This window comes from Hemitrygon akajei, chromosome 2, assembly GCF_048418815.1.
Source record: "Hemitrygon akajei chromosome 2, sHemAka1.3, whole genome shotgun sequence".
NCBI classification, from domain to species: Eukaryota; Metazoa; Chordata; class Chondrichthyes; order Myliobatiformes; family Dasyatidae; genus Hemitrygon; species Hemitrygon akajei.
In genome coordinates this window covers 105,520,277-105,535,404 of record NC_133125.1, presented here as the reverse complement: position 1 = coordinate 105,535,404, position 15,128 = coordinate 105,520,277, and the positions used below count along the sequence as shown (strand labels likewise).

General features: G+C 39.2%; 1 protein-coding gene across 3 annotated transcripts in view; it reads right to left on the bottom strand.

Moving 5' to 3' along the window:
• The window catches only part of clasp1a (cytoplasmic linker associated protein 1a), a 313,776-nt gene that overhangs the window by 94,727 nt on the left and 203,921 nt on the right, over positions 1-15,128 (bottom strand). Inside the window, exon 26 of one of the 3 annotated variants that reach the window (XM_073026772.1) lies at positions 7,397-7,459. The exons of the other annotated variants lie outside the window; for them this stretch is intronic. Coding sequence (XP_072882873.1) covers positions 7,397-7,459 — 63 coding nt within the window. The remainder of the gene's footprint in view (positions 1-7,396; positions 7,460-15,128) is intronic. 3 annotated transcript variants of the gene reach the window in all.

The following is a 15,128-nucleotide window of genomic DNA, read 5'->3' as shown; positions in this document are numbered from 1 at the left end:
CCAAATGATGCCTAACAGAATTTAGTGAGTCATGGACACAGCTCAACACATTACAAAAGCCAGTCGCTCCTCTATGAATTCTGTCTATACTTCTCACTGGCTCATTAAAGCAGACAGCATAATCAAAGACCCATTCATCCTGGGCATTCTTTCTTCTCCTCACTCCCATTGGATAGAAGGTACAAAAACCTGACAGCACGTACCACCAGGGTCAAGAACAGCTTCTATCCTGCCCTGTTTTCTCTGTAGTTTTTAAACTTAATTCTGCATTGTTATTGTTTTATCTTATTTTACAGTATCTAAATGCACTGTGTAATGACTTGATCCATATGAAAAGTATGCAAGACAAGTTTTTTTATTGTATTTTGGTACATGTAACAATTTTTAAAAAAAAACAATAATCAATGCAGACTGTGTTTCATGTAAACTCATTTCTTCATGTGAACAAGTGGCCAAGTAAAGCCCAGGATGGCCTGCAAGTAATTATACCATTACTGATACTATCAATAAATACTAAAACTCCATATTCATATGTCTGTAGCGCCAACAGATACCACTTTTTAATCTAATTTTAAACAAATCTAAAAATACAGCAAGTTCCATTAATGATGATGCAACCTCCAAGTCAGATGATGTGAGTATTGGAATGACAGACGATAGGGCCTGAAAGGCCTCACTCCAAGTGGCATTCAGGTGCGCAACAGTGGTCAGAGAAAGCTCAACCCCACAAAGTACATCAGATTAAAAATAAATAATTAAAAGGTTACCTAAAATGCCAGAAACACTTATAAATAAACAGGAAAATAAATGAAAAAAGGAAATTATCTTTTTATTTTATTTGATATGCTCAATATACTCACAATGAACCCCCTAATATAAATACAAGGAAATTTCAGAAGGATTGGACTCTCTCATTAGCAATTTAGGTTACTGAGACAGACAGTGACACCTGTTTAATAACAAGTTCAGAATTTCCATAAATGGGAACATCTAACTTGTTATGATTTAAAAGGCTAAATGTCAGCAGTTCTATTCAGAACCAGAAGCACCATCATGCCCCAATGAGGTTAAGTAAATGAATAATAATTGTTAAAAATATCAAGAGGCTTTGATGGGAGAAACTGGGTGCCACATCAGGGAGAAAACATTTTAATAATTGTGCACAGCTCTCTAATGGTGTATATTTAACGGAACCCAAGTATATAAATCGTATTCTCATCAAATTCGCTGTTTCAAAAATCAATGCAATAAGGTGGTTAATATGATTAATTGCTATACTGTGGTGATGTTATATAGGCGGGGTAGATGTTCAAACTGCTAGCTTAATATATAACTGATCTTATATATGATTTACTGCAAAATTGTGCAATAACAAAGTAGCTCTCAATTGATCATTGAATTGGCAAATTCAAATAGTTAAAAAATGACGAAGGTATTAAACTAGATTTTAAACATATCCTGATCATTAACATAGAACAGGACAGCACAATACAGGCCCTTCAGCCCATGATGTTGTACCGACCTTTTAACCTACTCTAAGATCAGTGCAACCCTTCCCCCCAGCCCCACATAGCCCTCTATTTTCCTATCATCTATGTGTTTACGAGTTTCTCAAGTGTCTCTTATGTATCACCCTCAGCCACCACCCCGGCAGAATGTTCTATGCTCCCACTACACTGCAAAAAAAAAAAAAATTACCTTCGACATCCCCCTAAATTTTCCTCAATTACCACAAAATGATGCCCCTCATAAGCCATTTCCACCCTAGAAAAAAAGTCTCTGGCTAACCACTCAATCTATGCCTCTATGTATTGTTATATTGTTGGTTTACAATGACCATTTCTTGACACAAATTAAATTACGTTTGGCATCCACAAATGCAGAAAACCTAATGTCAACAGATCTTTAAGATGTCAGGCTAATTCATATTTGACACAATCAACCACACTTAGCACCTTGATCCTGCAGCTCCATTTAACTGCAACAACATCTGTGCAATGGATGGCGGCAAAATCAGAGACTTTGCCTGGCAACATCTTGACAGGTCATTGATATCAAAGACACCTTATAATGGTTAGATGTCATTTTTTAAAACATTTAAAAGCAATTGAACTAAATAAAAATAAGGAAAATTAAAAGAAATTAGATTTTGTTATAAATACATAATATCCAGTTAAATAATTAATGGAATAGGTTTAAACAAAAATGTAAAACTAAGCTGAACATACCTTTTACGGAAAGTCAGTGACTAAAGTTACAGAAGCAGATATGAACCATATTCAGCTCCTCAACCAATAAACCAATCAAGAGAAGTGTTAGACTTTGTGACACATTTAGCAGTGGGATATCAGATGTGTTGACCATAAAACATTGGAGCAGAATTAGGCCACTCAGCACATCGAGTCTGCTCCACCATTCTATCATGGCTGATTTATTATTCTTCTCAATCCCATTCTCCTGCCTTCTCTCCATAGCCTTTAATGACCTTACTAATCAAAAACCTCTTTAAATTTACTCAGTGACTTAGCCTCCATAGCTGTCAGTGACAATGAATTCCACAGATTCACTACACACTGGATAAAAAATTTCTCAACTCTGCTCCAAATGAACATCCTTCTATTCTGAGGCTGTGCCCTCTTGACCTGCATTCACCCACTGCAGGAAGCATCCTCTCCACATCCACCCCATCTCGGCCAGGAGTTCCCAACCTGGGGTCCATGGAATCCTCGATTAATGGTAGGGGTTTTAATGGCATTAAAAAAAGGTTGGGAAGCAAGTCTAGGCCTTCCAATATTTGATAGGTTTCAATGAGTTTCACCCTTCATTCTTCTAAGCTCAAGTGAGTAAAGGCCCAAAGCCATCAAACACCCCTCATACATTGAGAGAGCAGTTGGCCAAAATTGAATGGAAAAGAACATTGGCAGGGATGACAGCAGAGCAGCAATGGCTGGAATTTCTGGAATCAATTCAGAAGGGACAGGATACACACATCCCAAACAGGAAGTAGTATTCTAAAGGAAAGGTGACACAACCATGGCTAAAAAGAGAAGTCAAAGTCAGTATAAAAGCCAAAGAGAAGGCATATAATAGAGTTAAAATTAGGGGGAAATTAGGGGATTGGGAAGTTTTTAAAAACCAACAGAAGACAACTAAAAAAGTAATTAAGGTAAAGATGGAATACGAACATAAGATAACCAGTAATATTAAAGAGGATACAAAAAGTTTCTTCAGATACCTATAAAGTGTAAGAGAGAGGCAAGAGTGGATATTGGACCGCTGGAAAACTATGCTGGAGGTAGTAATGGGGGTCAACAACATGGCGGACTAAGTGAATAAGTATTTTACATCATTCTCCACTGTGGAAGACAATAGCAGTATGGTGGAAGTTCCAGGAGTCAGGGGTCATGAAAGGTGTTAAGTTACCGTGGCTAGACAGAAGATTCTAGGGAAACTGAAAGGTCTGAAGCCAGCCAGCACTACTGCACCACCCTTTTTCCCTTTACCTTAACTTTAATTTGATAAAGACCTTTTGTTTGTAGTTCCTGTTGTGGCCCGACTCCTTTGTGTTACTTCCTGAGAGCCAAGGTTGTAACAAAATGGAGTTTTGTCCAATTTTTTTTTAATTTTGAAAGGATGTGCCTAAGTTGTGTCTGCCCCTAGATTTTTTTGTAGAGTACAAGCCTTTCGTTTGTTACTTTGATTTGTGGTGTTCTGTTGCTTTGCCATTTATCCCCATTTTGGTACAACTACTGCTGGGTGAGTAGTTGCTTGAGTGCTGTTAAGTTAACTAGTGCACAAGTACCCCAGTTAGATAGGGGAGTATTCCTACGAGTCACTCCTCTGTTATTTCAGGTTATCCTGAGTAGAGACTTGCTCTCTGGCAAGGGTCAGCGTTTCAGTTTTGCAAAACCATTAGCTTGATGGCCTATACGTTCTATGTTTTGCTTTTAAAGTCACTCTTGTCTAGTACAACTCAGAAGTCGGATAAAGCAAAGGCTAGGCAGGTATCCCGGAGTGGGCTTAGTCATTTGTATGCTTGTTTAGATCTGCATTTATTGTGTATAGTTTAGATTAGCACTCAGTGGCCATACCCACTTTGTAAGGGGTGTGGGGGGGGGGTGGGGAGGGGAAATAAGAGTGAGAGCATTCATGAATTAGTTAAGTTAGGTTAACTTTTGTGGTGGGCCCATAATAGGTTTCTATGTGAAGTTCTACCTTTAAACTTAACCCAAGTTTTGATATTTAGAACGACTGGCAGGCTCCATTAGAGAATTGTGGTGCTTGGCTGGGGTAGATAATTCATTCTGTGCTAGCAGTTGAGGGGTAACATCTTTTGGAATTGTGGCTTTAATGGCTATTTTGTAGAGAGCAAAATTTGCTGCATTCTGTGTATAGGAAGCTGTGTGCTGTACTGAGCCCTCCTGTGTGTTGTGCACACACTCTATTAGTGTTGCTTTGTATTGAACTCTCTATTCAAATGTTTGTGCTGACAGTACTTTGTCAGTACTTTAGTGTAGTGTAGGAAAGCTTTCAAATATGGCATCTTGAAGCATTCATTAAAGAACCTTCTGAGGAACTTCTTGAGCTGTTTGAAAAAGATCAATTTTAACAGCTGCTTCTCATTACAAAACTGAGCTTACAAGCACTGAAAAATAGTTAAAGAGGAGAATAAAAACTGTCATCAGGAAAGTGCTGATAGACATTGGGTTTCTTAAGATTAGTTCAATCCTCCCAGTGCCAAAAGATACTCCTTTGTCAGAAACTCCCATTGAGTTGAGGCTAAAGGAGATAGTGCTGCAAGAAAAACAGAGTACAGGCACAGGGAACGATTGTTCCAGCTGCACTTAGAACATGAGCATTTCCTTGGGAAATTCAGAGTTTAAGAAGGCTCAAGTCTGATACCTCTGTATTTGAGGTAGTTAGTTCACCATTCGCAGAGACGGATGGTTTCATTTCTCTTGCCTCTGATCCTGAGTCAAAGCAACCCATTAAGATCTGGAGGGATGGTTTGCAATTCTGAGTCTGTCTTGGGTTCAGAGACAGCTTCTTTGTCCATGCATAACATTTGTCTCCAACCAGGTTTGGTTTCTGGAAAAGTTGTTGCTCTCTGTTCCCAGATCCCAGTTAAAGGCTGGTCTTTCATTCTAGGGAACAATTTGGCAGATGGTAGCGTGCTCCCTAGTCCTGAAGTGACCTCTCATCCTGTGGTGCAGGACAGCATGAACTGACTTTCCCAGACACGTTTCCTGTTTATGTTACTACTCGTGCAATGTCTAAAAAAGATCAAAGCAAAGGCAAGAGCTCTGACAATCTCCCCGATATTGCCCTCAGACACCGGTATGGCCAAAGGTGACATAGCTCTAACAGAGCTTGGCCAAGTGGTTCCCTCTCATGAGCAGCTAGGGCTTGAACAGAAAAAAAAAACCTTCTGTCTCCCCTGTTTGAAGAGGATTGAACAGAGGAAGCAATTGTAGAAAATTCCTATGGCTATTTTATTAGCAACAGAGTGTTAATGAGAAAGTAGACTCCTCTAAAAGTGTCCATTCAGGATGATTGGAGTAGTGTTTATTAAATAGTTGTTTCTGATGTTTAGCAGCCTGACATATTGTGTTTGGCTCATGAGCATTGCCTTGCTGGTCATTCACACCAGGAAAACTCTTGAGGGTGTGCTTAGGGATTTCTTCTGGACTGGTGAGACACCTGATGTAGCACAGCACTCTGTCATGCCAGGTGTGTCAGGTTGTTAACAAGCCAAATCAAAAAATCCCTGTTGCTCCTCAACATCCTATCCCTGCCACTGAGGAAGGTTGCCCCAGATCAGCCTTTTAAAGGAAACATTGCCTGCACCTTCTGAATTCCCCAAACACCAGCCATTGCTGTTCTGCTGTCATACCTGCTAGTGTCCCCATCACAACAACTCTACTTTGCCTCTCAAGAGTTCCTTTATTTTCACCAACATTATTTTCCCAATCTACCAGCATACTGAAATCCCCCATGACTATCACAACATTGCCCTATAACATGCCTTTAGTCTTTCCCTTTGAAATTTGTAGCCCACATCCTGGCTACTGTTCGGTGGCCTGTATACAACTCCCACTAGGGTCTTTTTACCTTTGAGGTTTAACTAAACCCACAAGGATTCTACATCTTCTGATCTTATGCCACCTCTTTCTAAGGATTTGATTTCATTTTTTTTAAACCAACAGAGCCACTCCACTCCCTCTGCCTAACTGCTTGTCCTTTCGGTAAAATGTGTATTCTTGGATGTTAAACTATGACCTCCTTTCAGCCATGTCTCAATGATGCCCACAACATCATACCTGCCAACCTCCAACGACACTACAAGATCATCTACCTTATTCCATATACTACATGCATTTCAAATATAACACCTTCAATCCTGTATTTATCATCCTTTTCAATTCTGCCTCCATGTTACACTTCACTTCATTCCACTGATGGCAATTTTGCCCTGTCGTCTGCCTGTCCATCTGCATATGACCTTTAGTGCACAAACAATGTTTGCTCTACAATGTTCAGACACTGAGCTCCAAGATGCACTCAGCCAAAGAAGATGGGTGAGCAACACTTGCTGACAAACCTCTCATAGGGCAATCTGCCCATCAACTTTACCAAATACAAGTGAATTGGAGCAACTCCTTGAAATATTCAATTTTCATTAACAAATTAATATTCATTTCACATACCACACTTCCATTTGATTCACCTTTTTTTGATAAGTTTTAACACCATGTTGACTGTGACCATTCACAACTTTTGTTTTGTCTTGCAAATCTGATACACGGTAGCAGCTGTTTTCTTTGCCACCTTGCACTGATTTAAATCTACTAGGAATAATTATAATCCAGTGGTCTAACATATGATTAGATTTCAACAACTGGTGCTTGCTTGGACATTAAACAATCAATCTATTTTTGAGAAATATCACATCAATGGAATACAAAATGAGAACTTAAATTAGTAATACAAATCACAGAGTACAATTAGCAATGACACAATTCACCAGACATTAATGGTAAAATAATGATGACTGTGCACACATAAACAAATAAAAGCTAAAATGAAGTGTCATACTGGGCAATCATAATTGTTACCTTTTCTTATGGATTTCAAGTACATTTTACAGTTTATACTTCACAGGAAGTACTAAAATATTATTCATTTTTAATGTGTAGGAATGCACATGGACATCGATGCATTCACTCCAAGAGTTCTTGCACTCTAATAAATGACAATTATGATTGCTTCTTATGTGTGCAAATAAAGATGATAATTTTCAAAAGAAAATTGGCTGGCGTTAGAAAAACCCAATGACCAATGTACATTAAAAAAAAATGGGAAAATTAGAACAAGCATGCAAATAGCACTTGTTCACCTGGCTGGCCAATAGAATCAGCAGTGGAGAGTGCGCTGGTGGACCTTGAGTGTCGACGAGAGGCTGGAAGCAAATGAAGGGTAACACCCTGAAGTTAACAAATTCTCACATAACCACAGATGCCAGTCTTATTTGACAGTGAGTTTAAAAAAATTTGGCCCTCACTGTTTTTGTCAAAAAGAATCCAACCAAGATGCGACAGGCATGACTGATCCTCACATTGTTGCTTTCAATAGAGAAAAATATTAAAATGGATTTCAAATAAAATTACAATGTTTAGGGCAAATATATTTAACAAATAAGCATGGCGAACCATGCCATCAAGAAAGGTTTGATTAAAAATAAGCATAAATTGTCACATGCATTTGCTTCATCAAAAACAACATACACATTAATGAAGATAAAAGGTGTTAAGCACATTTAGCTCAAGGTGCATTATGAAGCTGAATAACCGACACGTTCAAGAGGGAAACAGCACATTCAGGAAATGAAGTAGAATGCAAAGTGCACACAATGCTTGAACTTCACCAAAAGTCATAAATAAATCCTAAATGGAATAACATTAGTTCATACATACAGATCAAAATTAGCTCATTTTTTTTAAAAAAAGAACTCATTTATAGATAACAGATTCTATTGCCTCAATATATACGGGCTAACTGATTGACAGCCATAGAATTTTCATACTTTTAAACATTTAGATGGTTTGGATTTGAGATGTCAAAACAATTATTAACCAGGCTGACTTGTGTATCTCAAATAAACATTAAAAATATAAGGCACACCATTTTACAAAGTAACAGAGATGCTAAGTACAAGATTAAACCACTGACCATTACCTTTCAGAAAAGCATGTATGCTGTCAACATATCAGTGATCATCCAACATGAGGATGGACTTAGTTGCAATGGCAAGGTTGCAGCAAAGGTTCAGAATTATTTCTTTTCAGAATCAGATTTATTATCACTAACATGTCGTGAAATTTATTGCTTAGCAACAGTACAGTGCAATACATAAAAAAACTAAAAGCTACTGTAAGAAATACATAATAAGTGTAAAAAGAAAACAAAATACCGAGGTAGTGTTCATGAATTCAGGACCATTCAGAAAACTGACAGAAGAGGGGAAGAAGCTGTAATTAAAATGTTGAGCATCCATCTTCAAGTTCCTGTTCCTCCTCCTTGCTGGCAGGAATGAGAAGTCCTGGACAGTGAAGGTCCTTCATGATGAATGCCACCTTCTTGAGGTGAGTCCTTATGAAGACATCCTCAATGATGGGGAGGCTGCTGTCCATGATGGAGCTGGCTGAGGCTACAACCCACTGCAACTTATATTTATCCTGTGCACCGCAGATTCCATACAAGCTGAGATGCAAACAGGCAATGTTCTGAAGATATTTACGAGTCTTTTGTGACATACTGAATCTTCTCAAGCTTTTAATGAAATGTAGGCACTAGCATACTTTCCCAAACAGGAGAAAAAGCTGCAGATGCTGGAAATCCAAGCCACACACACAAAATGCTGGAGGAACTCAGTAGCCAGGCAGCATAAAAGTGTATAGTCGATGTTTCCGGCTGAGACCATTCATCAGGGCCCTATTAACACCTATTATTTCCTATCTGCACTGACTGTCTCCTGATCAGGAAGTGAAGGATCCAGTTGCAAAGGAGGTTAAAAATACGCAGGTTTTGATGAGTACTAATGAGATAACGGTGTTGAATGCTGAGGTGCAATCCCAATATTCTTGGGGGGGGGGGGGGGAGGAGGGTAGGTGGACAGAATGCCTTCAGAGAAACATAAAATCGTTACAAAGCTTCACATTATACACACAGTGGTCACTTTAACAGGCATCTCCTGTACCTAATAAATTGACTACTGAGCGTACGATTATAGTCTTCTGGTGCTGTAATTCATCTACTTCAATGCTCAACATTTTGAGAGTTCAAAGAAGCTCTTATGCACACAATTGTTGTAACGCATGGATATTTGAATTACTGTCACCTTCCTGTCAGCTTGAACCAGTCTGGCCATTCTCTTTGATCTTTCTCATTAACAAGACATTTTTGCCCACTGAACCTGCTGCTCAATGCATGTTTTTGCTTCTTGTACTTCTGTAAACTCTGGGGACTATTGTACATGAAACTCCCAGGAAATCAGCAGTTTCTGAGCTACTCAAACCACCCCATCCAGCACTAACAACCATCCCACGTCAAAGCCACTTATATCACATTTATTTCCCATTTTCATGTTTGGTCTAAACCTCCTGAGCACGAATGCATGCTTTTATGCATTGAGTTACTGCCACATGATTGGCTGATTAGATATTTGCATTAATTAGGTACATAGGTGTACCTGATAAAGTGTCCACTGAGCACTGGAAGGATTGTCTACGGAGTCTCTGTGGGTGGAAGTTAGGAACAGGAAGGGGTCAACAACACTACTGGGTGTGTTTTTTTTTAATATAGACCACCCAATAGTAACAGGGACATCAAGGAGCAGATAGGAAGACAGATTCTGGAAAGGTGTAATAATAACATGGTTGTTGTGGTGGGAGATTTTAATTTCCCAAGTATTGATTGGCATTTCCCTAGAGTGAGGGGTTGAGATGGGGTGGAGTTTGTTGAAGGTTTCTTGACACAATTTGTACATAAGCCTACAAGAGGAGAGGCTGTACTTGATCTGTTATTGGGAAATGAACTTGGTCAAGTGTTAGATCTCCCAGTGGAAGAGCATTTTGGAGATAGTGATCACAATTCTATCTCTTGTGTGGGATAGGAACACACAAGTTAGGATAGCATTTAATTGGAGTAAGGGGGAGTATGAGGCTGTCAGGCAGGAAGCACAAATTGGGAACAGATGTTCTCAGGGAAACATACAGAAGAAATTATGGCAAATGTTCAGGGGATATTTGCATGGAGTTCTGCATTGGTACATTCCAATGAGACAGGGTACAGGAACCGTGGTGTACAAAGGCTGTTGTAAATCTAGTCAAAAAAAGAGCTTATGAAAGGTTAAGAAAAACTGGGTAATGATTGAGAACTAGAAAATTATACAGCAAGCAGGAAGGAGCTTAAGAATGAAATTAGGAAATCAGAAAGGGCCATGAGAAGGCCTTGGCAGACAGGATTAAGGAAAACCCCAAGAAATTCTACAAGTATGTTAAGAGCAAGAGGATAAGACATGGGAGAATAGGACCAATCAAGTATGACAGTGGAAAAGTGTGTATGGAAACAGAAAAGATAACAGAGGTACCTAATCAGTACTTTGCTTCAGTATTCTCTAGGGAAAAGGATCTTGGCAATTGTAGGGATGACTTGCAGCAGACTGAAAAGCTTGAGTATGTAGATATGAAGAAAGAGGATGTGCTGGAGCTTTTGGAAAACATCAAGTTGGGTAAGACACTGGGACTAGACGAGATGTACCCCAGGCTACTGTGGGAGGCGAGTGTGGAGATTGCTGAGCCTCTGGCGATGATCTTTGCATCATCAATGGGGATGAGAGAGGCTCCAGAGAATTGAAGGGTTGCAGATATTGTTCCCTTATTCAAGAAAGGGAGTAGAGATAGCCCAGGAAATTATAGACCAGTGAATCTTACTTCAGCGCTTGGCAAGTTGATGGAGAAGATCCTGAGAGGCAGGATTTATGAACATTTGGAGAGGCATAATATGATTAGGAATAGTCTGCATGGCTTTGTCAAAGGCAGGTTGTGCCTTATAAGCCTGATTGAATTTTTTGAGGATGTGACTAAACACATTGATGAAGGTACAGCAGTAGCTGTAGTGTATATGGATTTGAGCAAGGCATTTGACAAGGTACCCCATGCAAAGCTTATTGAGAACGTAAGGAGGCATGGGATCCAAGGGGACATTGCTTTGTGGATCCAGAACTGGCTTGCCCACTGAAGGCAAAGAGTGGTTGTAAACGGGTCATAGTCTACATGGAGGTCAGTCACCAGAGGTGTGCCTCAGGAATCTGTTCTGGGACCCCGACTCTTCGTGATTTTTATAAATGACCTGGATGAAGAACTGGAGGGATGGGTTAGTGAATTTGCTGATGACACAAAGGTTGGGGGTGTTGTGGATAGTGTGGAGGGCTGTCAGAGGCTACACAGGACATTGATAGGATGCAAAATTGGGCTGAGAAGTGGCAGATGAATTCAAACCAGAGGGTGAGGTGGTTCATTTCAGTAGGTCAAATATGATGGCAGAATATAGTATTAATGGTAAGACTCTTGGCAGTGTGAAGGATCAGAGGGATCTTGCGGTCTGAGTCCATATGACACTCAAAGTTGTTGTGCAGGTCAACTCTAGTTAAGAAAGCATACGGTGTATTGGCTTTCATCAATCGTGGGATTGAGTTCAGAAGCAGAGAGGTAATGTTGCAGCTATATAGAACCCTGGTCAGGCCCCTCTTGGAGTACTGTGCTCAGTTCTGGTCGCCTCAGTATAGGAAAGATGTGGAAACCATAGCAAGGGTGCAGAGGAGACTTACAAGGATGTTGCTTGGATTGGGGAGCATGTCTTACGAGAATAGGTTGAGTGAACTTGGCCTTTTTTCCTTGGAGCGACGGAGGATGAGAGGTGGGTTGATAGAGGTTTATAAGATGATGAGAAGCATTGATCTTGTGGATAGCCAAAGGCTTTTTCCCCAGGACTGAAATGGCTAGCATGAGAGGACAGTTTTAAGGTGCTTGGAAGTAGGTACAGAGATGGCAGGGGTAAGATTTTTTTTTAAAAACGCAGAGTGGTCAGTGCATGGAATGGGCTGCTGGCGACGGTGGTAGACTTAGATATGATAGGGTCTTTAAAGAGACTCTTTGATAGGTGCATGGAGCTCAGAAAAATGGAGGGCTACGGGTAACCCTAGGTAATTTCCAAGGTAAGGACATGTTCCGCACTATTTTGTGGGTCAAAGGGCCTGTATTGTGCTGTAGGTTTTCGATGTTTCTGTGTTGAGTAGCTGCTTCACTTGGCCAAGGTGTTAAAACTCCTTTCATTGCAAGAGGAGGTCATTTAGTATTGTATTACACCAGCTGCCAAAACAATTTCATTAACCCCAATCTACACTTACTTCCTTGTTAGTAGTTCTGCCATTTGTCCATCAGGGACCGCATGGAGCTGCAAAATGTGACATTGCATCCAAAATGTTGCATCTTTCACAGATGGAACTTAAGGTGCTGTTTCTTAACATTAACTTGGGCCTAATTGCAATTGTGGAATAGGACAAAGATGAATAAATCAGACTGGAAATGGAATGAAGACTTAAAGTCCAGGTTGTCTGGGAGTTCTGAGACACTTCTGTAGAGTCAATGTGGACCTCTGCACAGCCCATGAATTGTATGTGGGGAGTTGGAACTGCGTTTATTGCGAGCATTTTCTGAGAAGTGGATCATATATAAACTTCCAGAAACAAACACCATAATTGCCTCTACCCTCACTCTTCCTGCTTTGTAACTGCTTGCTACACAGCTGACATGCTTCAGTGTGATAGACAACACAGCAGAGCACTGCTCCAGAGTATTTAAGTACTACCTTTTATGTATTAACAATTGATAATGGTTAATACACTAAAATTAACATTTGGTAATGGTAAATACACTGAAATTAACAACTGAAACTGGTTAATACACTGAAATTTGTGAGCTGGAACGTAAAGGGATTGAATCATCCTGTTAAAAGGAGGAAGGTCTTCTCCCATATTAAGCAACTTAAAGCCGACATTGCTTTCCTTCAAGAAACTCATATTCGTAGTTTTGATAATTCTCGGCTTTTGTCAAAGTGGGTGGATCAGCATTTTCATTCATCCTTCCCGGCCAAAGCTGGGGGGGGGGTTCCATCCTTATTAACTCAAATATTCCTTTTGAACTCCATAGTAAGATATCTGACACAAATGGCCGTTTTATTATCGTTTCTGGTAAATTATATAATACTAAAGTTGTACTAGCAAACCTGTATGCTCCCAATTCTGACGATGTTAATTTTTTTTTAACATTTTTTCTCCTCATTACCAGATTTAAATTCATATTCTCTTATATTGCGTGGCGACTTTAATTGCTGGTTAGATCCCAATTTGGATCGATCGTCCCGTTACTAGATCACCTACTAAATCTGCTTTAGCTATTCACTCTTTTCTTTCTAACTATGGTATCTCAGATATTTGGCGTTTCCTTCATCCTACTGAGAGAGATTATTCCTTTTTTTTTCCCCCACATGTTCACCATACCTTTACTAGAATTGACTATTTTTTAATTGATAATCAACTTATTTCATTGTCCATTCTTGTGACTATCAGAGTATACTGATTTCTGATCATGCTCCAATTACTTTGTCTCTAAATTTTCCTGGTCTCCCTCAGAGGAATAAACATTGGCATTTTAACCTGACTTTATTATCGGATGATGATTTTCTAAAATTTATTAAGGATCAGATAACTTTTTATTTTAACACTAATACGTCATCTGAAATGTCATCCCAGATTGTCTGGGATGCCATGAAAGCATATTTGAGGGGTCAAATAATCTCATATTCAGCAAATCTTAATAGAAAGTCCCATATAGATTGATTAGACCTAATTAATCAGATTAAAGAATTAGATCAATTATATGCTCAAACTAATAACCCTGAATTATATAAGAAGCGTGTAGAACTTCAAACTAAATTTGACCTTCTCTCTACTCAACCTGTTGAACGTCAACTTCTTGAAAGTAAGAGTTGCTTTTATATTCACGGTGACAAATCTGGAAAATTTCTAGTTAATCAGTTGAGGCGTTCTAAAGCTAAACAACATATCACAAAGATCCAGAAGGAGAACAGGGATATTACATCGAATCACTCAGAAATCAATGACGTATTTAAAAAATTTTTACTCTCGGCTTTATTCCTCTGAATCTCTGAATGAGAATATTTCTGTTGATCTTTTTTTTAAATACTCTGAATATTCCTTCACTTTCATCTGATTTTAAAGCAAAACTTAATGAGCCTATATCATTAGAAGAAATATCTTTTGCAATTTCTGCACTGTCTTCAGGCAAATCTCCTGGACCTGATGGGTTCCCCGTAGAATTTTATAAATCATTCTCTTCACTGCTTTCTCCTCAGTTACTCTCAGTACTATCTGACTCGTTTAACTATGGTAAATTGCCACCCTCATTTAATGAGGCATGTATTATTCTTTCATTAAAAAAGGGTAAAGACCCAACAGAGTGTTCCTCGTACAGGCCGATCTCTTTGCTTAATGTTAATGTTAAAATCTTGGCCAAAGTCTTGGCTCATAGATTAGAAACTGTTATACCCTCTATTATTTCTGATGATCAAACTGGTTTTATTAAAAACCGTCTTCCTTTTTTTAAACATACGGCGTTTATTTAATATTTTATATTCACCTTCAACAGATTCCTGAATGCGTTATTTCTCTCAATGCGGAGAAAGCATTTGATCGTATAGAGTGGAACTACCTCTTTGCAGTTTTAGAAAAATTTGACTTTGGTCAAAGTTTTATCTCTTGGATCAAATTGCTGTATCTATGTCCTACCACCTCTGTTTTGACTAATTCTCAGCAATCCCAGTTATTTGACCTTAAACATGGCACCCGTCAAGGATGCCCTTTAAGTCCCTTTCTTTTTGATTTGGCTGTAGAACCTCTGGCGATAGCATTCCGAAGCTGTCCTGAATTGACCGGGATTTGGAGGGGGGGGTGTTGAGCATAAAGTTTCTCTTTATGCTGATGATCTATT